The sequence below is a fragment of the Microtus pennsylvanicus genome, chromosome 2 (assembly GCF_037038515.1).
Source record: "Microtus pennsylvanicus isolate mMicPen1 chromosome 2, mMicPen1.hap1, whole genome shotgun sequence".
NCBI classification, from domain to species: domain Eukaryota; kingdom Metazoa; phylum Chordata; class Mammalia; order Rodentia; family Cricetidae; genus Microtus; species Microtus pennsylvanicus.
Window position 1 is genome coordinate 128,061,867 of NC_134580.1, and position 27,077 is coordinate 128,088,943.

At 49.2% G+C, this 27,077-nt stretch overlaps 2 protein-coding genes across 3 annotated transcripts in view; both read left to right on the top strand.

Moving 5' to 3' along the window:
- The first annotated feature begins 242 nt into the window (after positions 1-242).
- The window catches only part of Hm13 (histocompatibility minor 13), a 35,522-nt gene continuing 8,687 nt past the window's right edge, over positions 243-27,077 (top strand). For both annotated transcript variants that reach the window (XM_075962519.1, XM_075962520.1), the window contains exons 1-10: positions 243-561; positions 8,528-8,626; positions 11,692-11,774; positions 17,330-17,418; positions 19,979-20,064; positions 20,154-20,279; positions 20,965-21,022; positions 23,055-23,138; positions 25,613-25,649; positions 26,468-26,570. In XM_075962519.1, the coding sequence (XP_075818634.1) occupies positions 379-561; positions 8,528-8,626; positions 11,692-11,774; positions 17,330-17,418; positions 19,979-20,064; positions 20,154-20,279; positions 20,965-21,022; positions 23,055-23,138; positions 25,613-25,649; positions 26,468-26,570 (948 nt within the window). In that variant the 5' untranslated portion in view covers positions 243-378. The remainder of the gene's footprint in view (positions 562-8,527; positions 8,627-11,691; positions 11,775-17,329; positions 17,419-19,978; positions 20,065-20,153; positions 20,280-20,964; positions 21,023-23,054; positions 23,139-25,612; positions 25,650-26,467; positions 26,571-27,077) is intronic.
- Mcts2 (MCTS family member 2) lies at positions 18,464-19,257 on the top strand. The gene has a single exon (XM_075962521.1). The coding sequence runs from the start codon at positions 18,576-18,578 to the stop codon at positions 19,119-19,121; it is 546 nt and encodes a 181-aa protein (XP_075818636.1). The 5' UTR covers positions 18,464-18,575; the 3' UTR covers positions 19,122-19,257.

A 27,077-nucleotide genomic window follows, 5' to 3' on the forward strand; every position in this document is an offset into this window, starting at 1 on the left:
CTTCTTGGCTGAAGGCTGAGGATTTGTGGAGAGCAGGACAGCCTAGTACTGAAGAAATCCCCTGGAACTAAAGAATGGGTCCTCGAGTCTCTGGATGGATTACAGCTCCAGTGGTCCAGATCGCCTGTATGGATCGGCCCCCCAAGTTGCTTAGCAACAAGCCGTCCCTCCCCCGCCGCCACTAGAGGGCGATCGGGAGGCGGGGAGGGTGGTAGCGGGAACGCGCGCGCGTTCACTGAGCGGCGCGGAAAGGCGAGGAGGCACGTCACTTCCTGTTTCTTTAGGGGAACGTGGCTTTTCCCCGCAGTACCTCGCCTTCCATCTGCGTTCGTGCAGCGACGGCTGGAGCTGGAGTCGGAACCCAAGCGCAGCCTCGCCATGGATTCGGCCCTCAGCGACCAGCACAACGGCAGCACCGAGGCCAGCAACCCGGCCAACGGCACGACGCGGCCGCCGTCCACGCCCGAGGGCATCGCGCTGGCCTACGGCAGCCTCCTGCTCATGGCGCTGCTGCCCATCTTCTTCGGCGCCCTGCGCTCAGTGCGCTGCGCTCGCGGCAAGGTAGGGTCAGGGCGAGAGCCGAAGCCTTCCACCCCCATCCCGGCCACGGCCCCCACGAGCCTGTCCCTGCACACCCGATACCTGGCCCCCCTCTCTCCCGCGTCACGCACTCACCGGGGCATTGATCACCATTCCCTCCCCTTGCGTCCACATCTGTAGCTGGCCTTCGGTGTACCAGAATCTGGCCACACCTAAAAGCGGGGATTAGCATTGTCCTCCGCAGCCCGCAGACAGACCCTGCCACATCCCCTCCCCCAGACCCTTTGCTTCGAGCCACAGCTGGGAATGCTGTCCGCCCGACCTCAGACACAAAGGCAGGCACTGACTCCTCGGAGCCTGCTGGCCCCAGCCAGACTGCCCCCCACCTGATGCTATAGCTAATCAGCAGCCTGGAGTTTGCCCCTCACCAGAGCGATCCCTCGTTCGGTGGCTTGGGTGAGCCCCAGTGTGTTCCCCACAGGTATGGCTCTGAAAGGCACCATCTTTTGTCATCCTTCAGCTAGGAGCCATGCCTGGCCACACCCACAGTTAATTGTAGCATCCAGATTCATCCCTAGGCCCTGATTTCTGTCGCTCTGGAATCACAGCTGCTTGTATGCCTGCCAGGAACCCCTAGGGCAGACCCTTCTCCCTGCCTTAAAAACAAAGCCCAGGGGCGGGGACCCCGGTGGCGCAGCGGTTAGAGGCGCTTGCCGCCAAGCCTGAAGACTTGAGTTAAATCCCTGGGGCGCAAATGGTAGAAGGAGTAAACCGACCCCCTCCATATTTTCTGACCTTGTCACACTCACAGTAAATAAGCAAATATTTAAAAAAACAAAAAAATTGAAATTAAATAGAGGTGTAGCGTGATGACACACCTTTGTAAGCCTGGCACTCAGAAGCTGAGGCAGGAAATCACAAATTCCAGGGTAGCTAGGCTACAGAGGGAGACCCAGTTGCCCAGAGAAAAAAGGGGGGGGGGAATGGGGTGGGATGGGGGTGGGAGAATAGAGCACCAGCTCAGCTTCTTTTGTTCACTGTCTGGACCCAGTTCCAGCCATTCAGCTCTTGGGAATGCGGCACCTTGGTTCTCCCCCGGTTTCCATTTCTTCTTTGGTTGGTTTCTTCTCCCTTCTTACCACCCGGCCTTGAATCTATTCAGACTAAAGCCCAGACGCTTTTTTTCCAGAGTAGCCTTTCTCCCCAGGCCCCATTAAGACAAAATCCCTTTGCAAATTGAGTCTACCTTCTGACTAATAGCCACTGTTGAACTGTTTATGAGACTGGGGCAGACCCTGTCTTTGGTCTTCCATGACATCTGTCTGCACGGATATGTAGGAGGACTCCAGAGTCTTCCACCTTTCTCCCTCCCATATCCCCCTGCTTTATATTCAGCCCCTGCAGCCCATTGCAACCAACAGTTTCTCCCTTCCTGGCATCCTCTCTTCAACATCTTCAGAGTGCACAGTTCCCCACTGTTCCTCCCCCATCGAACCTGAAGGTGGCCTGGAGAGGAAGCTGCCCTACCCAGAGAGGGCAGGCCCACAAGGCAGCTGGCGCTTTTGAAACTGCTTCAGTTCAGATTCTCAGAACACCGCCCAGTGTGAGCGGTGGCTGAGGGCATACCCTTACTTCCCGAGACCAGGAAACCCACTGTTGGCTCTCTATGGGCAGATGCAGAGAGCACCCGGGCTGACCCATTTTCCTTGTTCTTCTGCCTCTTCTAGGCAAATTTCAGGTTCTGGCCAGGCAGGTGCTTGGTGCCAAGGCAAGTTCTGAAGCACAGAACAGGACAGGAGAGATGGAGGGCGGCATGGCATGAGGCCGCGCGGCCACTAGACTAAGTGCGTCTCTTTGTCGCCTTCTGCACCAATGTTTCTTGAATGTGAGCCGTTATCAAGGATGAGGGATGCCCTGTTACCAAGGAGTCGAGGAAGATGGGCACAGCAAGGATAACTAGGTCTGTGATTGGACTATGCAGGAAAGCAGAGCAGCTGGGCATCCTGACTGGGTGAGATATACAGTTTCAGCCAGGAGAGGGCATTCTAAGCTGGAGAAAGCAAGAAAGGTACCAGAGCAGGAAGAAAGGAGAAAGGCACTTCAGGAAACAGCAGGTGGCTTAGTGTAGCAGAACAGAGGGTGTGGGTGGAAGACAGGGGGCCATAATCTGTCGCAAGGCTTGCCCATTCGTTAGTGGCTTCCCAGCCCCAGTAACCAGGGTGCTCTAAGCTCACAGAACCTTTACCTGCCTTGACGCTCACAGTGCTAGGCGACAGGCAAAGCCAGTTTATCACATCTTTTGAAAAAAGAACTGAGGGTCAAAGAATGAAGATCTTTCTGCCATTCAAGAGTGAGCCAGGTGTGCCTAGTTCTAGAGGACCAGGGTGCCATCCTCACTACAGGTGCCTCTGACGATACACAAGTAGCCTGAGAGGTGATGAGCCAAATGACTCCTTTGTCTACCGTGCTCGTTTGACAGTAGAGAAGAATTAGAGTGAGGACCCAGGAGCTTGGCACTCCCAACTGATATTCAACACCAAGGCCTACTGAGAGAGGGCATTCGAGGACAGTTCCCCTGGGGTCACAGTGTCCCTAAAAGGCAGAACGTATTATAAAATCCTGAGGAAAAGGAGGTGAAGTGTGCGGGGGTGTCAGAAACCTGCATCCCCGAGAGGGAGTAAATTCCAGCCAAGCAGGAGCTGACTCTAGATAGGTTCTTTGAGCTTTCACCTAGCACAGAGGGATTTCTTAGCCAACAGCACTGGGCATCTGTTGTCAGATCCTGGGCTAGGTGCCAGGCGTGCTGGTCTAAGACACAGAATATGATCAGCCAACAAGTGAATTCTGCTGTGTCTTCTGGAAGAGACAACAGGTGTCTTTGCACACATGAGTGGGAATTCAGCAGGCTGAGGAGAGGGAGCCGTGAGAAGTCTAACAGGAGCCCAGGAGAGGGACTTGAGTGCTGTGGCAAGATGCGTGGGGAACCTGCAACCTTTCTGAGGAAGAGAATCCTGAAGGTAATGTAACACTTAAAATGGGCACCTAACAGCAAGGCTGTTTGTGTGTAAAATTGAAGCCATTGCAGAGTGTAGAGCAAGGCCATTTCAAAACCACTTGGAAGTGACAGACATGCCCAGCTGCTTGTGGAACCTTCCAGAACTTTTTCATTTTTGTGGCACTCCTAATCTAACCCAGGGCCTCACATGTCTAAGCACATCACATATTCTACCACCAATCTATATTCCCAGCCTGCCTGCCTTTTCTGTGTGTATACAAATACGCACTTGCTTTTGTGTGTGCATGCAGGTAGGACTGTTAGAAAAGCCCTTGTTTTATGCAGCTTGATTTTACTTAGCAGTGGGAATTAGTCATTTTCTGTGTTACAGCTGCCTCAGCCTTTCTGTAATGAAATAGGTCCCGGGTCCACAATGCAAAGGCCCACAGGTACATAATGGAAGGTTCCCTCCCACTCAAGTGCCTCTGCCAGCAGCCCCTGCGCTTGGGTCTCATTTACCAATCCATAGAAATTGTGTTCCTTTGGACATCCAAGTGTGTCAGAGCGTCTAGAATGGTCCTTTTCAGGGAAATGGGAAGGGAGTTGCATTTTGTTTCTGTTTTCATGAGGCTAAACACTGCTAGTTTCTGTTTTTATGAGACTGGCCTAGTACTGATGAGGTAGCTTGGCATGGCCTCTCTTGCTGCCTCGACTTCCCAGGTGCCAGAACTGTAGGTGTGAGCACCATGTTTAATGGACCCACAGTTTGTTCAGGGCACCAGTTCAGAAAAGGCAAAACTCGAACTCTCAGTGCAGATTCACAATCAAAATTCAAGGTGGGCCTGGAAGAGTGTTTTACAAGCCCTCCTGGTAATTGTAGTGCACACTCAAAATTTGAGAGCCACTAATTTAGAGGCCTCCACAATTTATTTTAGTCCTTAGCTGCTACAAACCATGTTGGAGTCAATATTTTTACACATTTATTATTTCATAACTGGTAGGGCAAGTTTCTTGAAATTGACTTATTGAGTCAATAACCTGAACCCCTATCCTTAGGTTTTACAGAATAATCTGCTATAAAGGTTGTAGCAATTCCCTCTTCCATGGGTTGCGTCCTTGCTATTGAAGGGCCATATAGTCTGCTCTGGAGCTCTTGAAGCAACTCCAGGCAGGTGTAGGCTTTAGAGAAAGTGGTCTGTCAGTTGGGAGGAGAGAAAGTTGGGCAAAGCGAGCTTGATGGAAAAAGGTAAGTTTAGGGCATGACCAGGAGGCAGAACAATGGCAAAGAGGGTGTGTGGGGTGAATACAGGAGATCCCAGGGTCTCAATCTGGGGAGACAGCAATAAAATGGCCCAGGAATTCCAGGATATCTCTGGGGTGTGGTCAGGAAGCAGTCCTTCCAGGACTCTGGCTGTGCCAGTGGCTTGAAGCTGGGCATTTGGCTCCCTCTGTTGCTTTGGCTTCCACCCTAAATACCCAGGATACTAAAAACTAAATATATTTCGGCCACTTGTGAAACCTTCCCCCCATTCTCTAATTCTCTTAAACACCCAAATCAGATTGGTAGTGAATCCTAATAAGTTGTAGTATTTTTTTTTTTTGTAACTACAAAAATGAACTGTTCAGCCAGGTGGTGGTGGTGCACACCTTTAATCCCAGCCCTCAGGAGGCAGAGGCAGGTAGATCTTGAGTTTGAGACCAGCCTGGTCTACAGAGTGAGTTCCAGGACAGCCGGAGCTGCACAGAGAAACCCTGTCATGGCGGGGGGGAGGGGGGCTATTTTTCATATTCAGGATTTGTGTCTTGGGAAGACCAGGGCCTCAGCATCATGAGTTCCAACAGAGCTCCAGAGAGGGAGGTGGAGGGCAGCTAGTAAGTAGTAGCGAGGCCGCCTGGGCTCAACCCCACTTACCATATGGATTACACCAAGCAAGATACTTCACGTCTCTGAGCCTCGTTTCCTCATGTGTTAAAAGTACCTGCTGGGAGCAGGGGCTGTGCACAAAGGTCCGAGACACTGCCCGGCACATAGAAAGGGCTCAGTAAATATTCTCCCTCTGTCGTTACCAGTCAGATCGCAAGGCTCCCACTCTGACTCAACACTGCAGCGTGAGATATTTATAACCATCACCCACAGAGAAGACCAGATCTCTCTGTTTGAAGCATCTGGCCAATCTTGGTTTGTCATCGAATAACATGAAGCCTCTTCCTGCCCTGGGATTGGGCTGAACTGAAAGGAATTTGTGGAAATGAGCCACAGCACTGGTTTGTAGGGAAGCCACAAAGTCCTGAATGTGCTTTCGAGCCCCAAGCCCCTGTGCGGTCTGCCTGGGAACTGTGCTGTGTACACAGAGCAAACGCCTCCACACAGTTGGCCTTAATTGGGCCTCTGCTGCATTCCAGACCCTGTGTCTGGCTGTCAAGGCTTTAAATGGCATCTGCTCTAGCCACCTGTGACACTTCCCTTCAGAAATAGTGTCGGCTTACCCGTGGTTCCCGCACAGAGTGATAGGAATAGCACGTAGACTTGAGTAATGACTCAAGGCGCCATGCTAATTTTCCTCTGCAGAAGCTGGAGCCCTGGTCTTATAGTCACAGAAGTGAGGGCTCTGAGAGGAAAAAAATCACTCTCCCAGATGCAGCTGGTAGACGTGGACCTTCGGAGCGTGTGTCGGCGTGCATGCCACGCTGCCTCGTTGTTGTGCCAGTTATTTAAGCCGCCGGGATTGCAGCCCACTTGCCTGCGGCCCCACTGAGGTGGAACTGTCCGGTTGATTTTGTAACCGCACTACTGTTACACAGGAAATGTGTTCAACATATGGAGGTGCACAGAGGCAAGGTGCTGTCCAAGTGTGGCCGCTCTGCTGCCAAAAGCAGAAGCCAGGGGCTGGCAAAGGAAAGAGGGAAGGAAACCGGGCCTCCCTGTCAGAACTGCCCATCTTCTCCTCCTTCCTGCAAACTGGAGAGCTTCTCAGGGGTGGCCTGCCTTGCAGCTTGAGATAGCCCCTCAGCCCTGTGGGTGGGGTCGTGTAAAAGACCTTTCCATTCTCCTCACAGGGTCACGGATTGCCTTTTTTTTAATACCCCATATTTATCCTGGTCTCCATTCAACCTCTTAGCGCCCCTCCCCTGCGTTGAAGAAAGTCAAGCTACAGGTTGTTTGAGAGAAGAGTAACCCGCGACTTGGCAATGAATATCTGTAGGGACGATCCCCAGATTTGGGATTATTTGAGATTTAAGATTTTCTTTTTTTAAAAAATATTATGTATGCAATAGTCTGTCTGTGTGTATGCCTACAGGCCAGAAGAGGGCACCAGACCCCATTACAGAGGGTTGTGAGCTGGGAATTGAACTCAAGGACCTTTGGAAGAGCAGTCAATGCTCTTAACCTCTGAGCTATCTCTCCAGCCCTGACTTTGGATTATTTGGCCAGAGGTTTTGACATATATCACAATTAACTCTATGGGAAGACCTGTTGGCCTTCATTTGCCCCATGGCTCGTCAGCTTGGTATCTTACCAAGCATGGATTCTTGCCATTCTGGTAGATGAGAAGTGGAATCCTGATGTGCTTTAATTTAATCTGTAGAATGACAGACAAATCTTAGAAATAGAGTGATTGCCTGGCTGTGTGTGGTGCCCTGGATCCAATCCCCAGTACCACACAAAGAATTTTAAAAAGAATGAGATTTGGAGCTGAGGAAATAAGTCAGTGGGTGAAGCACTTGTCCCACAAGAGTGAGGACTAGAGTTCAGGCCCGACTACGGGTAAACGCTGGGTGGGTATGGCGATCCACCTGTAATCCCAGCACTTAGGAGACAGGGACAGGACCCTTCGATCAATCTAGACAGAATGGACAAATTGAAGTACTGTGGGTTCGAGTGAGAGCCCCTGTCTCCATATGAAAGGGGTACACACATGCACCCATAGGTGTGTGTTCTTTGTGTCACAGGGCATATGTAAACTGCACGCATCCCATTACATTGCCATCCAAAGGCTGCCCAGGCTTGTACACATGTAAGTGATGGTTGCACAGGCTTGCTGCCTAGCTCCTGTTGCTTTGCCCTTTGCATCCTTGTACTCTGGGGCACAAGAACTTCTCAGATTCAAACTCTTCCTCTCCAGATAGCTGCCCTCTTAGCGTGCTTTTTCCTAACAAATTTGGTGAGTCAGATTACTGGTGAGCCTCCACAGCTGCTTGGGGTCTTTCTCCCACGATGGCAGCTGCCTCATCACAAGGTGGATATCGTGATAGTGAAGTTCCAGGTACTGTGATGAGACCGTGCCTACTATGGCACTGCTAGGACTTTGGGTGACTGCTCAGGAGGCTGAATAGCAGGGTTCATGGGCATCCATCTCTAAAGGAGAAAGGGGTGAGGAGTGGGCCTAACTCTAGGAGAGATTGGAAGGACTTCCCAGCAGGGGTGCTAACTGGGTCCCTAAAGACAATGAGGATTTTAAGGTTTTTGAGATTAGGGTTCTCATTATGTAGACCAGCTGGCCTTAAATTTGCAGAGAATCACCTACCTCTGCCTCCTGAGTGCTGGGATTAAAGGTGCACCACCACCTCCATGTTAAAAGTTTTTTAGTACAAATTTAAACCAGGATTGTACTAATGCTAATGAAGTTTTGTTAAAGAGGCGGACTCAGTTCTATAGAGCTAACTTAATCCTTGTGCTCCACTGTCCCTCCATCTTCGGTTACTTCCCATAGTTACAGTGCTGAAATGCTTTGGGTTACAGTGTTCTGTTCCTTTTTGTGTAAATATTTATCCATTGTCAGCTCCTTACCCGTGCCATATTTTTGCTAATTACAACATCTGTCATTATAAACCTGTGTGGTAGAGAGCATAACATTAGCCAAAGCCTTGAGACAAACAATAAGACACCACAGTGGACCAGCATGGAGGGAGGAGATGGCTGCTGAAGCCTCTTGTTCCAGCAGCACAGCACGCAGCCGTGGTGGCTCAGCTGTACCTTTCTTCTTTCTGCAGAGCTCTTCGGACATGCCGGAAACCATCACCAGCCGAGATGCTGCCCGCTTTCCCATCATTGCCAGCTGCACTCTCTTGGGGCTCTACCTCTTTTTCAAAGTAAGTCCTTTGCTGCCCAGGTAACTTTATCCTATGCGTGATCATTTACAGAAAACAGCAGGGAGAACGAGTATTTCAGCATCAGTCCCAGCCAGAGCCTGTTGGGGTTTACTCCTCTTCCCCACCAGCCAGCCCTTTTCTCCACATGGCTCCAGCTCTGTTTCCTCATGTTGTTTGTGCTGGTCTGGAGTGTGGTTTTGTTGCAGACATACCTCTGCCACGCTGGCCACCATTTGTTTTGTTTTGTTTTAAATTTATTGAGATTTATTTTCCCAGTCGAAGTTAAACAGGGTCATTGTTGAAAACTTGGAAAACATAGAAAAGGAAAAAGGAAAAGATAGCAGCCATCCAAAATTCAACTTCCAGAGAGACACTGGCAGTTCCCCTTCGGAGGTGTGTGCCCTCTCCATAGCTGTGGCCCCACATTGTAGCCTATCCATAGCTTCCACTTCTCATTGAAACCGTCATGAGCATTTTCTCATGTAGCTAAATGCTCCTTAAGCCATTCTTCTCCGTGCACATGTTCTCCAATGTGCACTGCTTTCTAAGCGAGAAAGTAATATATACCAGACGGTTAACGTTAGATGCCACAACGGGCCATCAGTGTTACCATTTGTGTGGCTCCCTTCAGGCTTTTGGTCAGTGTGCCTCAGCATCAGAAGGAAAGTGTGAAACTCTTGGTATTTTTACCAGTTTATCACAGGCACTCATTTCCTGTTTGTTGAAACTTAGTCAAGAATAGCTTCAATTTGCGATTGCAAAGTACATTTAAATGATTAATTTTTTTCAGGAGTGTAGCTCAGTCATTGAATGCTTCCCTAGCATGTACAAAGCTCTGGATTCCATTATTAACACAGTAACAAAATACATGCGTGCATATGTGTACGTGTGTACTTCAACCTAAGGAAAGGTACAAATAAGCTGGACCCACTCCTGTAGTTTCTTGAGAATCTGTTAATGATAGACCTAGATTTGTGTTAATCTGCGTGGTAGTTTCACGTACCCTGAGGGAGTTTTAGGTGTGCCCAGTGTTGGGGTATCATGGCAATGCCGCTACGAATACGTTCGTTCCACAGTGAAGCACAAAAGGCTTTGGTATACAGTATATGCAGTAAAACGGGGTCTCCATTTGCAATTGAACAGACAATGCCAAATTCTTTTGTAGAAATGGTAGTGATGGCGGGAATGGTATTGCTGAGAACCAAACCCAAGGCCTTATGCTTACCGAGCACATTTTTGTACCATTGAGCTGTACCCTCACCCCAGATAGCATCAAGAATAAACTAAAAGCCCAAATTTTGATGCCTGTTTCCTAGTGCATTGATCATTCTGTTTTTAGTCTTTTGTATTAATTTATTTTGGGGTCGTACATGCTATGGCATGTGTCCTGAGGTCTGAAGAACACTTACAGGAGTTGGGTCTTTCCACTCTGGGCTTCAGATCCAACTCAGGTCTCCAGGCTTGGCAGTGAGCACCTTGACTCACTGAGCCATTTCAATAGCCTGTGTTGATTGTTCTTTTTCTTTTTTTTAAGATGTATTTATTTATTATATACAGTGTTCTGCCAGAAGAGGGCACCAGATTTCATTATAGATGGTTTGTGAGCCATCATGTGGTTGCTAGGATTTGAGCTCAGAAACTTTCTTTGGAAGAGCCATCACTGCTCTTAAACTGAGCCATCTCTCTAGCCCTCTGTGTTGATTATTCTTTCATTCTTAAATCTTGAATACCCCGTAGGCAGACAGACCACACTTGACTCTGTTCCCTCGGCTAGCTCCCACAGCAGGAGGACCCTCTCAGGCCCTCAGTGCTTGCCGCAGCCCTGCCTGCCCACAACCCTGCCTGCAGCCCTCCGTCATTCGTCACTCATCTTGCTTGATGAGTCTGAAGTCTGTCATGGGGCTGCAAAGCCTGGCACTCCCTTGGCTCCCAACATTCTTTGAGATTCTCTCTCATCAGCATATGAACTCTGAACTTGCCTTACTCCTCATTGTATGGCTAGTATTTGGCTCAGTGCCCTGCACATAGCAGGCACTCAGGAAATGTAGCCAAATTGCTGGGCAAGGGTCAGACAGGTACCTGAGTAAAGCTTCTCAGGGCTGAGAGCTGATGAAGGAAGAGTTGGGGTGGCCTAGGTAAGGGGGGAAAGAGACATCTCAGCAGCCCAAGAGCACACACCCAGGCTGCCTAGGAATGGGGCTGAGGCTGCAGCCTGTGAAACACAGACAGGGCAGTGTGTGAGCAGGGCAGAGGGCTCTACAGCCTCCATCAGGAGGGACTGCAAGGCCTTCCCACTCAAGGAACAGCATGCAGCAAAGGGACACAGTGGAGAGGCTTGGAGTGGGAGAGTGACATGATCAGACTCTCATTTAAGCAATAACTATAAGAGTCTTACTCAAGCAGTGTGGGTCCTGTACCCCCGAGAAAAGCACAGCCCTGCCTCCCAGTTAAGAGAACAGCACAGTGACCAATGGAGCACAGGCTGCAGCGGGCACAGATTCTGCACAGCCTTCCCAGGGTCCAGAGTGAATGAGCATGTGACAGCTAGCTTTGGAGCATCAAGACTGACAATGAAGAAATGGCGACCTGGTGTCCCGACTCCAGCTGCCATCACAGGCATGGGGAGGCAAGAGCTGAGTTGAGAAGTGGAGTGCAGGGTACCCAGAGATCTTATAACTAGCATGCTTTAGGGCTCCCGGATTTTTTGAGCAGGGAGAAGGAAACACTGAAGCGCAAATTCTTGCTTCTGAAACTGCTCTTGGGTTTGATTTCAGACTCCTCCCCTATACCTTTAGGACTTTCATGTAAGACCCTGGGCACACATAGTAATTGCCCTTCTCCAAATGTTGGGATCACATGTGAGCATCTAGACTCCTTTGTGGGTAGAGTCCATCTGGGTGGGACCTGAGGTGCTGCCCTTCCCCCCAGCTGTGGAAATGGAAGCACTAGAATCAGATTCTTCCTGCCTGACCTAACTCCCAAAGGGCAGAATGAGACCAAGCTCCAGGAGACTCCTCATGGCTTCTAGCAACCCTAACTTGTTTCTTTTTGTATTTCTTCCTCAGATCTTCTCCCAGGAGTACATCAACCTCTTGCTGTCCATGTATTTCTTCGTGCTGGGGATCCTGGCCCTGTCACACACCATCAGGTCAGAAGGCATCTCCCGGCAGCCTTTGAAGCCACTTTCTCAGGAGCCAGTACAGGGTCTTGGATGGGAACATGTCCAAGGGATTCTTCCCTTTGTGTCACATTGTACATGACCTAGGTTGGACACTAGAACCTTCTGGGCCAGTCTCCTTATAGGGACTTAGAAAGGCTAGCCAATTATGGTGGCTCTCAGCACTCAAGATGCTGAGGCAAGTTCCAGGCTAATCTGGGCTACACTATAAAGACCCAGTCGGGAGTGTCAAAAGAGTCCCAACAGTGCTGAAGTGTGTCACCCTAGTGGCACTTGCCAAGCGCTAGGCTCAGTTCCTCGTGGCATACACTCCTAACAGTAGAGGGTTGAGAATGCAGCCTCTGAACTTGACCACCTGGCCTTACACTCCAAGTTAACCTCTCTGACTAAGTAATGCGTTCCATGTAGAACCCGTCTCGCAGTCAATAGGTACAACTGTCACCCTTGCTAGAACTGCTGTGATCGCCTGTGTCAATTTGCTAGACACCTTGGCCAGCTAGCTCTTGCTGTTGATCCTGGGTTACAATTAGAGAAGTTAGTGAGAATAAGATATGTGGTTTGATATCAACCATTTGATAGAATCAAATGGTTGGCAAACAGCAAAATCAGGATCAAAGTCCAGGTCTGTGGGCACAGGTCATTCTGCTTGGACCCAGTCGCTTGCATCAGGCAGAAATGATTTAGGACAGTGTCACTGGAACAAGGGCTGCTGGCTCCCTTCACTCTGCAGGGCAATCTGTTCACATTCGCCAAGTGAGAGCCTTATCCCCAGTGTGGATAACAGCGCTAGCCCGGCACATTTCTGTCTGCCTCTCTGCAGCAGCCCACAGGTAAGACTGAGGAGTGGCCAGGAAAGGTTGCTCAAAGGAAGGAACTCAGCTGCACACAGGTATGGAAGGTAGGAAGCCTGGGAGAGGTGTAAGGAGAGAGGTGCCCCACCAAAGTATTCAAAGCTAGACAGCAGAATCTGCCCCAAAGGCAGTGAACACCAAGGACAGTGTGGCTTATTCCTCTAGGCAGTCAGAGTGTAGTCTCAAAAGGTAGCTTCAGCCTAAGTATCCGTTTTTCCCCCTATGGGCAACATACAGAACCTTCTGACAGGCAGGAAGCAGCAGATGGGCTGCTGTCTCCAGCACACTGTGAGCCATCCCGGACTGGTTCGGTGTTACATAGCTGGGACTTTGGCAGTGGGCTTTGTACTAAACCCAGCACCATCTTCACCTGCAAAATCTTATTCTAGCTAAGTTGTAAATACTTTGACCATCTCAGAACCTGGATGACTAGCAAAAATAATAGAAGGTCCAGCACTCCGCAGACCTAAGGCAAGGACAGGAGCCATCACTTTGAAATTCTGGGTCTCCTTTTCTATGCTAATGACTTCTTCAAGTCTAGCCAGTCCCACAGTGTCTACAAGAGGTTTGAGATCTCCCAGTTCATCCATAGCCTAGCTTCACTACACAGAACATACACTTTCAAAGAAACCTTTGGGCCATATGCTTGGAAAGTGATTAATTCACAGTATCTCAGCTGCCTTGCATCCAACTCCCCACAAACTTGTATTCCTAATGTCTCAGATTAACCAGTTGTCTCTCTACTTCTAAGCAATTCATAAATTTTTGTGATAGATCTTATCAACAGAGAAGAAAACCAGCAATTGCCTGGGGGAAGGCAGTTTTCCTCATCCTGGGAGCCACTTACAAATTACCACACAGAGACTTATATTGTAAATGATTGGCCAGTAGCTCAGGCTTATTACTAACTGGATCTTACCCATCTTCCTTATTTATGTTTTGCCACGTGGTGGTACTTTTATTAGCATGGCATGTTCTTCTTCTGTTCCTTCTGCATCAGGCCTAGGACTCCTGACTCCACCCTCCTTCATTCTATCATTCTCTTTGGCTTTCCCACCTAACTTTATCCTGTACAGCTATTGGCCACTCAGCTTGTTTATTAAACCAGTTACAGTGACATATATTCACACAGTATAAAGGAATATTCCTCAGAGCCTGGGAATATAGCTTAGGGGGAGAACACTTACCTAATAAGGGTAAGGCCCTATGTTTGAACTTAAAACAACAACAAATAAGCAAAAAAGTCAGCTGTTAACCTCATGGGAAATCAGGTGGTACTACACACCTTTAATCCCAGCACTCAGGAGACTGGCAAATCTCTGAGTTCAAGTTCAGCCTCGTCTACACAGTTCCACACCAACCAGGGCTGTCTCAACTATGAAACCCTGTCTCAAAAGAAAAGGCAGACAGGGTTTAATTTGGTGACTCGTGCCTCTAATCCTAGCACTTGGGAGGTAGAGGCAGGAAGAGCAGGTGTTCAAAGTCATCCACAGCTACTTCAAGACCAGTTTGAGTTATATGAAATAGTATCTCAAAATAACAAATAAATGGTCCATGGTAAAATTTGTCAGCTAGAGACTGGTTTTGGTTTTTTGTTTGTTTGCTTTCATGTTGTTGTTAGCCTTAGTTCCTTGTGCTTCCTTCCCTAGGCAGTCTCTTCTACCAGACTTCAGCCCACCCCTGAATTTTGTTTTTTTGTTTTTTCTCTTCTGGTTTTAGGAATTGAACCCAGGGCCTCCCATATACTAGTCAAGTGTTCTAGCACTAAGCCACATCCACACCCATGAATCATGTTCGTAATAAAATTCAGAGCAATAATAATGTGCTCTGGCACTCATGTAAAGGTTCCAGGAACTTGGCAGGCTGAGGCAGGAGGATCATGACCTCATGACCAGCCTGGGCTATATAAAAACTGCCAAATGAATGAAGTTATAGGGGTATCGTGAGAAAGAACAAAACCCAACAAAGGCAATTTCATTACAAAGGGGAATATAATTTAATCATAGTGTTGATCCAAAAATTAAACTGACTCTCACTCACTGGAGTTGTTTTCTTGAGTCTTTTAGTTAAAGCTGCAGTGTAGAGTTTCCACATTCTGTTTATATCCACAAGCCAGGCTTGCCTCTGGATTTATACCATAAGGTCTGGAGGTATGAGACAAGGAAGTTGAGGTTCAAATAGTTATTGTAGCAACCAGGATTTACAGATGAGAGTTTTGATCCCAGGTCCATTCGACTCCAGTGCTAGAATTCTTTATTGCTCCAGCAGAAGTTAAAGAGAAGGGAGAACTTGGAGACTGTCCTCTCCAAAGATCTCTAAAATGACGGCTAAAGGCAGTAGTAGCCATATCCCAGGCCATGCTGGCCTCAGCTGCAGTTCTGAGTCCCTCCACCCCTGCTGCCATCCCACTGCCCACCTCAGACTGCTCAGCACAGAACGCAGCTCCCAGTACTGGGGCAGGCAGGGGTCACATCCTGCCATCTCCTAATACAGTCACCAAGACTATAACCCAGCTCGATTCCACACATTCTGCCTAGGCAGCCTTGGCCTATTTTTATTACCCGTGACCAAGCTCCTGCCCTACTCAAGTGGCCCACAGACAGAAAGTCCCAGTCTTCTATATCAGGAGAACAAGGGTACATCATCAGTTTCATTAACCCTCACCATCTAACCCCAGAAGACAAGGGTACCAGGATATTTCTCAGTGCAAAGCAATGAACTTTATGTCTGTTTGAGCCATGAAGGTCATAAAAACACTCTGACCACAGTAAAAGTGTATTCAGAGTTGGCTAGCAAACATATACCACTTTGTCTGACGTGGGAGACGACGACGAAGAGTCAAGGCCGCACCCTCAAGTCAGACTCACACCAGTTGCATGACATAGGTCATCCTTTGTTGTGTTAGACAGCAAGCCCCTTTTCCCAGTGCTTGCCGGTAACCCCAACTGTTTGGAGGGGTGAGACAGGAGCATCAAAAATTGGAGGCCAGCCTAGGCAACATAGTGAGACTCTTTATCTCAAAATAATGGCTGGATGTGTAGCTCAGTGATGTAGATCACATGCAGAGATCAGTCCAGACATTTAACACTCAAAGTGGAAGCTGTGTTGAACTCGTAGGATATCAAGCATCAGCTTAACCCCTTAATCCTGTGAGAGTATCAGACTTGGTTAGTCTATAAGTCCAGCACTTGGGAGACAGAAACAGGAAGATCGTTCATTACACATTTAAGGCCAACTTGAGTTACAGAGTGAGATTCTATCTTTGAATAAATAATCCTCTGAGAAATGTATTATAATGTTCAGATACAGAAAGGGTTGCAAGGAGCAGCTAAGTAACTTCCCCAAGATCACACCTCTCAGAAGTGGCAGAGGTGGAACTTGAACTTAGGACACATGTGTCAAGTCTGTTATGCTGATGCAGGCGTCGGGCTCCTGAGAGGCTAGGATGCTTCAGCTCCGCAAACTGCTCTCTGCCTCTGTCTGCACATGCACTGTGGCTTCACCTTCCCCAAAAGAGATTCCGCAAACTGAGCTTCCAGCCTCCGGCATCCTGACTGCTTCTGCCTTGCATCTCTTCAGAGCGCTCCCATGAATGCCTACTCCAGATTCCAGCCCTGTGCCTGCCACTTCTTACCTATGGTGCCATTCATCATCAATCATATCACAACCCAAGGCTGCAAGGGAGCAGTTGTTTGACAAGTGGGGAACTGAGGACCAGAGATAGTTCTTAAATTCATATTCTCCAAGCCACCAGAGTATATTTAAAAAAAAAAAAAACTCATCCATTGTGACCTATATGTTTTCAGGCCTACCTTGCTTTACTTCTTAGTTGGGAAACATCTGGGATGTCTTTTGTGACCTTTGTTCACAGTTCTTAAACATCCCTGCTTCAGGCCAGCACTGAGCTCAGCATCTTCCCTGCCTTATCTGATCCTCACATGCCTCTTTGAGATAGGCCATATGCTCATCCTCACACACAGGTAAGGTGGCCCAAGCCTGGGGAGGCTATCACTAAGATAACCCCACAGGGCTATGAGAACTAGTAACCGCTCTACAACACTAAGGCCTTGGTTTGCTGAACTCCTGCTAGTGTAGTCTGGGAAAGAACATAAATTCCCTGCCTGGCCAGGAGGTGGAGCATCTGGGTAACAATGCTTTTAAAGCTAGGCTGGTCCTAAGCAACAGACCTCATAGTAGGCATGAAAATGAGGATGTTCCTACCCTGGGGCCTATGGTTCATTTGGCAGCTGGATTTTACATTTGTAAAAGCCCAGTTCTTTGTCAATCAGTACATGGAAGTCTAGAAGTACATTTCTTGACAAGAAACTGATATAGAAGGCACATGGGCCAGGCTTGGGATTTCTAACTCTTCCCCAAATTTTACATACCAAGTGTGCCTATGTCCACTTTGTCATTAAGCAAAGCAAATCACTAAGAGTTCAGAAACCTCAGTTTGAATCGCAGCTGAGATTGTGGCTCCCTGTGTGACCCTGGTCAGGCCATCCTCTAAGAGACTCCACATCTACAGAGTGGGAACAATAATGTGTACCTGCCAGGGCTCTTAAAAAAGCTGACTGGGGAGAACAGCCATAAATGGATATTAGCGGGGACTGTTAAGAGTTGTGATTGCCCATGGGGGCTCTGTTTGCCGACCTGCTTTGTCTTTCTTTCCAGCCCCTTCATGAATAAGTTTTTTCCAGCCAACTTCCCAAATCGCCAGTATCAGCTGCTCTTCACACAGGGCTCTGGGGAAAACAAGGAAGGTCAGTGGTACTCACTTCCCTCTGTCCCCTTTTTGTTTCTGTAATACTGGGTTCTCTAAGAAACAAGTAATAAAAAAGGAGAAGCTCAAATCTTAACGGCCCTGGTTCATATCCCCGCTTTGCCACTACCCAAACTTGAGAATCTGGGTGAACCCATTATTTCTGAGCACTGGGTGTTTTTACTGGAAGTTTGTTTCCTCCATCTGTAAAACAAAAGTGATCATCTAACCCCGTCTTCCGTTAGGAAGTAAACAATAAGTAGAAAGCTTTCAGCACAGTGCCTGGCTCATATATGTACTCTGTAGGAGCTGTACCAGACAGCTCCTGACATGTCTGTCCCTGGTGATGGCTTCACCTAAGCTTTGAAAAATAAAACTGAATCCATAGTTATCGTATGGATTCAAAAATGGTGACAAGAGTAATGATGGCTTGACCAAATGCAAGATAATTCTCACACATGAGAAGCCTGTGGAATGTATTCTATTCTCTCCTGGTTGCCAAGCGGATTCTACCTTTTCCCTCCGAACGGTGATGAGATGGTTCGTCTCTGCGTCAAATACGTCTGTGCCAAATAAATGATTATTGGATTTTTTTTTAAAGGCTAAGCCTGTTTTTCTTAACGACCACGGAACCTTCCGGGTTCCGAACCCCCCTCCGCCCCCCCATCTACGCCGGCTCCATTACTCGAACCCCTCTGGGGGGGTCTAGAATGGCGATCACTGCGCAACCGTAAGAAAGATAGACGCATCCTTATTGGCTGGTTAGTGTGCCCGTAAGAGGTGGCGCGGTTCGACGCACGGCCAGTCCGATCCCGAAGTGGCGGTCCATCCGTAGACGTGGATGCTGTGACGTATCTTCCGGTCCGGGGTCCGGGCCCCGCCCTTTCTGCAATCGGATGTCCGTAGAAGGACCGGAAGTCGGGAGAAGAGGTGTGGGGTGACCACGTGGGCGTCAGAGCAAACGTGGGGGTCAGTGGAACGGAAGTAATACGATCTTACGCAGCCGTAAAGCGCGGTCGGTCGAACCATTTTCCGGTTAGCGACAACGGCCGGCTCGGACGCCGGTGCTATCCTTCCTGTAGACCGCAACTCGGTAAGACCTTCGGCAAATAACGCTTCAACTCAGCTTTTCCCTTTCGGCGCCCCTTCACCAAGATCATGTTCAAGAAATTTGACGAGAAGGAGAGTGTGTCCAACTGCATCCAGCTGAAAACTTCCGTTATTAAGGGTATTAAAAGCCAACTGACTGAGCAGTTTCCAGGTATCGAACCGTGGCTTAATCAAATCATGCCTAAGAAAGACCCCGTCAAAATAGTGCGATGCCATGAACACATGGAAATCCTTACAGTCAATGGAGAATTACTGTTTTTCAGGCAGAGAAAAGGACCTTTTTATCCAACGCTGAGATTACTTCACAAATACCCGTTTATCTTGCCACACCAGCAGGTCGACAAAGGAGCCATCAAATTTGTGCTCAGTGGTGCAAATATCATGTGTCCGGGTTTAACGTCTCCCGGAGCGAAGCTCTATGCTGCTGCGGTAGATACCATCGTGGCGGTCATGGCAGAAGGCAAAGAGCACGCCCTGTGTGTCGGAGTCATGAAGATGGCTGCAGCAGATATTGAGAAAATCAACAAGGGGATCGGCATTGAGAATATCCATTATCTAAATGACGGGCTGTGGCACATGAAGACGTATAAGTGAGCCTTAGACGCAATGCACTTGAGCTAAATATAAATATTGTGTTGTATCTGTGTTTGTGTCTGTATATGACATCATGAAGACAATGCCTCTGTGGTTATGCTGAATAAATTCAACAGATACCTTTAAAAAATGAAAATGGGGTGTTGTAACCACAGGAGAGAGCAGGAATTGGGGGACAAGTAACAGTTTGCTGCACTTTGGGATCACAGAAGTGGTCGTACTATGTTATTAGGAGATTTGGTAGCATCCAGAGAGGTCTGGCATCGGGGTCTCTACTTAGGTGCTCCCCACAAGAGCTGCCTTCGAGATTCCCTCTTGACTACTTCCTCTCTCTCTCTCTCTCTCTCCTTCTCTGCTTGGGAAGGGTTACCAGCCATCCTCTTGGTTTCCTGAAATTCTGGACTTGGCAGGAGTAGCATTCCTTGGGAACCCACTGTGTTCCATTCCAGGCACTGTGCTGAGGGCATTGTAGAATAACCTTCCTCACTCCTCACAACGGCCCCCTGAGGAAGGTGCTGTTGACTTTTTTACAGATAAGGAAACAAACTCTATAAAGAGGACACTTCCTCCCCCAGGGTCACCCAGCTTCAGGTGGCAGAGCTTATATATCCTAACACCCTCATTTGATCTGGGCCTACATTCCCCCTATGAAAACTAAGGGGTTGGGGGTGGGCCTAGTGAGCTTTCCCCAGCCTAAAACCCCTGCCAGTCTGAGGCAGCCACGGCCAAGCACATGGGCCTGTCTGGCCATGCGGGCAGCCATGTCCTCCACCTTCCAGGGGCTGACGGGTTGGGGCTGGGGGGGAGGGGGGATAGCCTCACTCTGAGGAGTGGACTTACCTGGCCTCTCTGCCCAGAGATCATCAACTATGAGTTTGACACCAAGGACCTGGTGTGCCTGGGCCTAAGCAGCATTGTTGGTGTCTGGTACCTGCTGAGGAAGGTAAGCAGTCAGGGCCTGAGCAGAAGGGGAGGTTGGGGAGATGGTAGGATGGGGCACAGTGAGCTGGTCTCACTCCCACCTTTCCCCAGCACTGGATTGCCAACAACCTCTTTGGCCTGGCCTTCTCCCTTAATGGGGTAGAGCTCCTGCACCTGAACAACGTGAGCACTGGCTGCATCCTGCTTGGCGGACTCTTCATCTATGACATCTTCTGGGTGAGTCAGGCAGGGACGTGATGTCCAGCTCTGAGGTCCCTCCTCTGCCTCCCGGCTTCCCTGCATCTCTACCATCTCTGTCTGCATGGCAGTCTGATGGAGTTTGTACCCCAGAGCAGGTCTGTTTCTGGTCCATCTGTAAATCTGGAGCAAAGGGATTGTGTCTCCTACCCAGTGCCTCCATACACTCTCGATGGTCTTTACAGGGGACCACTGAGTCTTGTGTCTCTAGGGCAAATGAGTCGAGACTCGGGGCCGTTTGGATAGGAGTGGTGTATGCTGGTGGATGCCTGGCAAGGAGGACAGAGGTCAGCTGTGCTCAGGATGTCTGTTCACTTTCCGAGGCACTGCTGAGGGGTCTGGGATCTACCTGACCGTAGCATCCTTTCCCTGGAAGACCTTTTGCTTTGAATGCTGCCTAGGGTCTTTGTCTCTTAAGAGGGAGAAGAGCCTGAACAAGCAGGCTGCCTGGCTTGGGCCAGCCAGTTAGGGCCTTTCTCTGACTCCTTCAGATTTTCTCTTGCCCAGAACTACATGAATGGCTACCTCAACTTGGTGTCAGTCTGCTCTGAGCTCTCCCAGTTCCCTACTCGACTCTCATACACCTCAACACCACATCTAGAAGCCTAAGGATAGCCTTTCTTGCCCACCCACCTCCCTTTAGACTCCTGTCTTTTCCTTCTAGGTATTTGGCACCAACGTGATGGTGACTGTGGCCAAGTCCTTTGAGGCACCAATCAAATGTAAGTGACCGCCTGCCACCACCAGGCGTCGTCCTCTCTACCCCCGTTGGCTCATCATCCCCGTTAATGTCAGAACCACTCTTTATTTCCTCGCCATTGATTCATCTCACTGTGTTCTTGATCTGTCTCTCCATCCCCACCCTGCCTTGGGTCACTTGGTCATGATACCATGTGGCATGAAATATCTAGGAATGGGAATAAGCGTAGAGGAAAGGTGCTTGGCAACCATCAAGGCTTGCTGTGGTTTTCCAGAAGTCGAGACCTTCACACTATCACACTCACTGGGTCCCCCTTGTTACCTGAGTACCTGGTGCTCTCTGGTCTACCAACTCTGACCATACCTTGGTTTTGTATTTTTAGAATAACCATTGTATACACAAGTATTAGAAAACCCACCTGTAGGGGCTAAGGGTGTAATAGCTCAGTCTAGCATGTGTGAGCCCTGGGGTTCCATCCCTTGCACCTCTGAAAGAAAGAAGGAAAAATAAGATCCATAACACAGGCATTGGGCACATTCCTGTTATCTCAGTACTCCAGAAGCTGAGGCAGGAGGATTGCAAACTTAAGACTATCCTAGTCTACATAACAACTGTCGGAAAAAAAAAAAAAAGAACCAGCATGATGGCTCAGCTGCCACAGTTCCACAGTTCTTGCTGCCTGACCTGACAACCCGAGTTCGATCCATAGGACCACATGCTGGAAGGCGAGAACCAGTTCCCACAGTTGTCCTCTGCCCTCTACGTGGACACGGTTGTACATGTACTCACACACATACAAAAGTAAAGAAATGGAAAGGTTTTTTTTGGGGGGGGGCAAGCTAATCGGTAGTGCGCACCTTTAATCCTAACTCTCAGCAGGCAGAGGCAGACAGATCTCTTGAGTTTGAAGCCATCCTGGTCTACAGAGTGAGTTCCAAGACAGCCAGAGCTGCACAGAGAAAACCCTGTCTCAAAAAACAAAAACAAACCTTGGGTACCAATGTCTTTAAACAAGGAGAGTTTCTGGATGTTTATGGAAATAAATGTCAGGTAGCTGAAACCATCCTGGAACTCACTGTGTGGCTAACGGTGGCTTTGAACCTGTGCACCTTCTGCTTCCATCACCAAAGTGCAGGGATCACTGGGTCTGACTAAGCAAGGGGAAATTTTATCAGACTTCTGTAAGCCTGGGTAGAGCAGCTCATCAATGGGTTAATGCCCTTAAGTGGAATCACCAGCACCAAGGTTATTTCCATCCTCCCACCCCACCCCCATTCTCAACATGCATGTTACTGATCCCTTAGCTCACCTTTCCATGGTCTGTGGAGGGAACCACGCTTCTAGCATTAACTCCTCACCCAGATGCGGCACAGAGGGAACCACTTTTTGTCTTCCCTTGGGAAGAGTGTTTTTGGTGTGTCCCCCACCCCAAGAAAAAAAACAACAGCAAAAACCTGGGGAAGCTCCTTTCGTGTTTCATTGCCCAAGTCATATTACAGAGCTACAGGCATAGCCAGTACTGTACTGTGTTTTCCTACGGTGCATGAGGGCTTGGGTTCTTTAGCTGAGCTTGGTACCACTCAGTGTTAATCCTGGTACTTGAGTGAAAATTCAAGACCCGCCAAGGCTACACAGCTAGACCATCTCAGAAACAGTCCAAGCAAACAACTTCCCTGCCTCAGCAAGTCAGATGAGAAAGCAGATTAACTTAGACTCTCAGCCCTGGCTGAGTTCCAAATCACCTAGGACCACAAGGCTAAGGCTCCAGGATTGAACCAGAGATGGTAACTGGGAAGAGGGAGAAATGACCTTGAGAGGATGCACAGGCCTCTGTAGGATTGTGGCAGCAAGCAGTTGGGGTGAAGTCAGCTTAGGGCTTCTTCCTCATGGGTCCCTTAGCAGCATAGAAGGAGAAATGAAGATGAACGAAACCTTTGGTTTTCCTCACTGTAAGAGCTGCCATCTCCTGTGTGAGTCCTACTTAGAACACTGGAGGTCGGCAGCCTGAGTAAACGGCTCCCTGACCTTCATCTCATCCCTGTCTCTCCCCGCAGTGGTGTTCCCCCAGGATCTGCTGGAGAAGGGCCTTGAAGCGGACAACTTTGCCATGCTGGGACTTGGAGATATCGTCATTCCAGGTGATTGCTGGGGAGAGGACTGTGGGGAGGAGTGCCATGGATTTTACCATGAGGTGGGTGGGTAGGTAGCCTTACTATTGGGAGTGGGGGGCGATCGGGTGAGCGCTTGGCACATGTGGTTTTGATGGGCATAGGGCAGCTCTTTTCCCCTCCATTTTGGACTTAAACAAAGAAAAGAGGAGCCCAAAAGCCCTGAGCTTCAGGTAAACGTGTTCAGAATGACCTGAACATGTCTTCTCGCCATTCTGGACTGCTTGGCCTAAGGGGGTGCCCTGCTGGTGGGAGAAAAAGCCTGCCTGGCCTTTCTCTCAGTTCCTGAGGGTAAAGAAGCTGCAAGTTTGTATCTTTTTCTGTCTGTCTGCCTATCAGGGATCTGTCTAGCTCCCAGTTTTTTTAAGGACTGATAGAGACCCACATCATCCTTAGCAGTGGGCTCCCTGACTGTGGAAAGGGTGTCCTGCAGAGAGGAAGGGAATGTGGCTCAGTAGCAGGATAAAGCTTAGCTTAAAAGCTCACCCTGTCAGAACTGGTCAAGGACAGTAATGACAGGGAAATGATGGCGACAGCTCCTACTACTCACCTGGCACTGTGGTGGGAGCTTCCTTGGATCATTCTGCTACTCCCAGCAGCTCCGGGGAATAGGGGGAATTTCTGTATTCAGGTTAAAGGAACAGGCCAACTTGTCTGAGAGATTGGGCTTAGCATACCCCACCCCTACCCACCCCCGAGTATCCCCATGGCACGCAGCACTACCATCAGCAGGCTTACTTCCCAGATAACAACACAGGAGAGAGCCAAGTCCTGTGGTAGAGGTGCTAGCAGGCGCCTCTGACCCCAGACACAGACAGGGGGTCCTGAGTTCAAGAATAGTCTGCTTAGTTGGTCAACATGTCTTAAAGGGGAAAAAAAATAATAATTCCATCCCTCTGGCAATGGACAGACACCTCATTGGTGGTAATCAGGGACACTAGATTGTGGTCCTGTGTTCATCCTAGCTTGATGCCTGGCTTGGTGGCCAGCGCTGTTTTTAAAGAAAATAATGGAATTCCACAAAATTTTGCCTTACAGCAGTGGCTCTCAGCCTTCCTAATGCTGTGACCCTTTACTAGAGTTCCTCACGTTATGGGGACCCCCAACCATTACACTTTTGTCACTGCTACTTCATAACTAATCTTGCTACTGCTGTGGATCATAATGTGAATATCTGTGTTTTCCAGTAGTCTCGGGCAACCCCTGTGAAAAGACTTGCTGCCTTGCAAAGACCCAATGTCTAGCTTTGCCAGTCTCCTTAGAGCATGGTTCTGGGCTTTAGGAGCACACTTATTCTCTCCCTATTAGTCTCTGCAGGACCCGTATGTGGGTCCAAATCGTCCAGCAGTCACATGTCCAGCCCAGAAAGCAGCATGTTGAAATGCCTCAGCTGCCAGGAGTTAGTACAGTAGCCGAGCCCCCGCCCATGGTTTAGCTTAGAGCTGTTACGAGTGTCAGACACCAGGGGGCGCTGAGCTCCAAACACTGTAGAAAAGGCAGCTCTGGCCGGTTTTTTCCATCCAACTCTCCTCTCACAGCCCTCACTAAGAATGACTCATTTCCCTCATCAAGCTTAGCTTCATAGGGTGGGGAGTGTGCTCGGTGGTAGAATCCTTTCCTAGCGTGCACAGTTGTGGGCCTGGGCTGCAAACACAGCACTGCAAAAATACCTGTTCATCATGCTTGCTAGCTGACGCTTCTGATGGACATGTGCTTCCGCTCTTGAGCGGCTGTCCTCAGCTAAATGAGAATTAGTCTCTGTCCTGTGTGAGTCCAAAGGCCAGTGAATGGGGAAGCTCTGTAAAGATGTGGGGTATGCGCAGCATGCAGAGGTTGGACTGGCTGGCCCTATCTCAGAGACTCAGAATTTTGGGGCATCTGGACTTGGATTTGAAGTGCGAGCCAGGTGTTAAGGGACAGCTAGCATTCCTAAGCTCCTGGGGTACCTCCCAATGGTCTGCGGCTTCTCTCACCAGGCAGCGGCCACAGGGGTCTCTCTGGACCTGTTTAAGCTGTCCTCCTGCCCAGAACCCCGAGCCTGCTGCATGGCAGTCTATGCCATGTGTCTCCCTCCTGCAGCTCCACAGAACACGCTTTTCACTCTCCCTGGCCAGTGTCACTTTGAAGAAACCCTCTTCAGACCAGATCCCACCCCAGTCTACCTTTGAGGACATAAGAAGTCCATTCTTCAGTTAGAGGAGGCCTAGGTTTCCTGTTGGAGTCATCTGTCACAACTGCTGTCATCCTCCCAGCTGCCTTGCCCCTTGGCTGAGCTCTGAGAACTGTGCTTCCCTTGATCCTACACTGTGCCTGGTCAGTGGGTAACAGAGATGGCCCGTTGTGACACAATATGGTTCTAGCGATAGGGGAACCAGTCTTCTGTCAGGTAGCTGTCCTGCTCCCTCTCCCCATCCCTGACCTTCTAACCCTCCTTTTCCCCTCAGGGATCTTCATTGCTTTGCTGCTTCGTTTTGACATCAGGTAAGCAAGGGAGGGCGCGTCCTGGCCTGGGGTTCTCCCAGCATTGTCCAGTTTTCAGGAGCCCAGAGAAGGTACCTCCACCCACACATCCAGAGAAGGTACCTCCACCCACACATCCAGAGAAATTCTCATTTCACCTGCATTCTGAAGTGTTAAGTGTTTTTTGGTTTGTTTTTGTTCTAAGTCCTTTTAGTTGAGATTGGTGCTTGTAGCTCTGTGCCCTTGGTGGCCAGTCTGACCTCGGGAGCCTCAACCTCACATCCATGGTGGTAAACCAGAGTCAGGAGAGCACTGAGCACAGCCTGACCTCGGTGGCTTTGGGGACAGCGAGCTGCAGCTGGCGTTTGCCAGACTACACTCAAGTCACTATCCAGTCTAGTGGGCCCCGTGCGCTCTCTCCAGCCTTTCCTCAGGCTGTTGTAGAAACTGAACCTAAGGCTGAACTGGGGCTCAGAGGAGCACTTGCCGGCCATGCACTGCCAGACTCAGTCCCCAGCAGGCCTTCACCCCAAATTTACATTCTGTGGGGGTAACCTAGAACCCAGATTTTTCCCCCCAAGAGATTTTATGCTAGCTAAAAATCTTACAGGTGGTTTTAGATAATATTTGTTGTTTACAAATGGGCTTATGGTTTTCTCATTTTGCAAAGATTTAAACTGAGCATGAACAAAGAAAGGTAACTTGTCTAAAGAGACTTAACTCGGGGTACATGGCCCTCCAGACTCCCAGCCCAGAGCTCTCCCACACACGCATGCAACTACAGGGTTCCCCAGAAAAGATGCTACTGCTCTAACCTCTTCCTTCTGCCTTCCTTGAAGCTTGAAGAAGAACACCCATACCTACTTCTACACCAGCTTCGCCGCCTACATCTTCGGCCTGGGCCTCACCATCTTCATCATGCACATCTTCAAGCATGCGCAGGTGAGCAGAACAGCCCTTGGCGTGGCCACAATGCGTCCCTGACAGTAACAACTCACAGAAAGCTGCTCTGTCACCTGCACAGGCAGCTCAGACCTGGGCATCTGAAGTGGTAGGAAAACAGTCATGTTGGTGGTTGTTTTTGACATGTAGGGACGTGGCAGCTGCTCCTCTAGGTAAAAGGTTTTTCAGCACACCACTGTCTTCATTAGAAAAGCAGACATTTTCCCAGCACTCTCTACCTGATTTCTGCCTATGTCCCATAAGCCAAATAATGTCATTCCAGCTACAGAAGAGGAGGCTGGGGAGGAGAAAATGACTTCCCAGGCCAAGCTAGCATGGATTGGGTGAGACTTAAGTGCTTCAGCCAAGTGAAAGCTAGCTACACCCACCCCAGGAAAGCCAAGGTTCTGCCGCCGCTTCCCACCGAGGCGGGCTCCAGTTACTCCAGTGACTGTACAGTGTTCTTTTGGGCCACCAACCAGGTCCCAAATCATGGACAGAGACTTA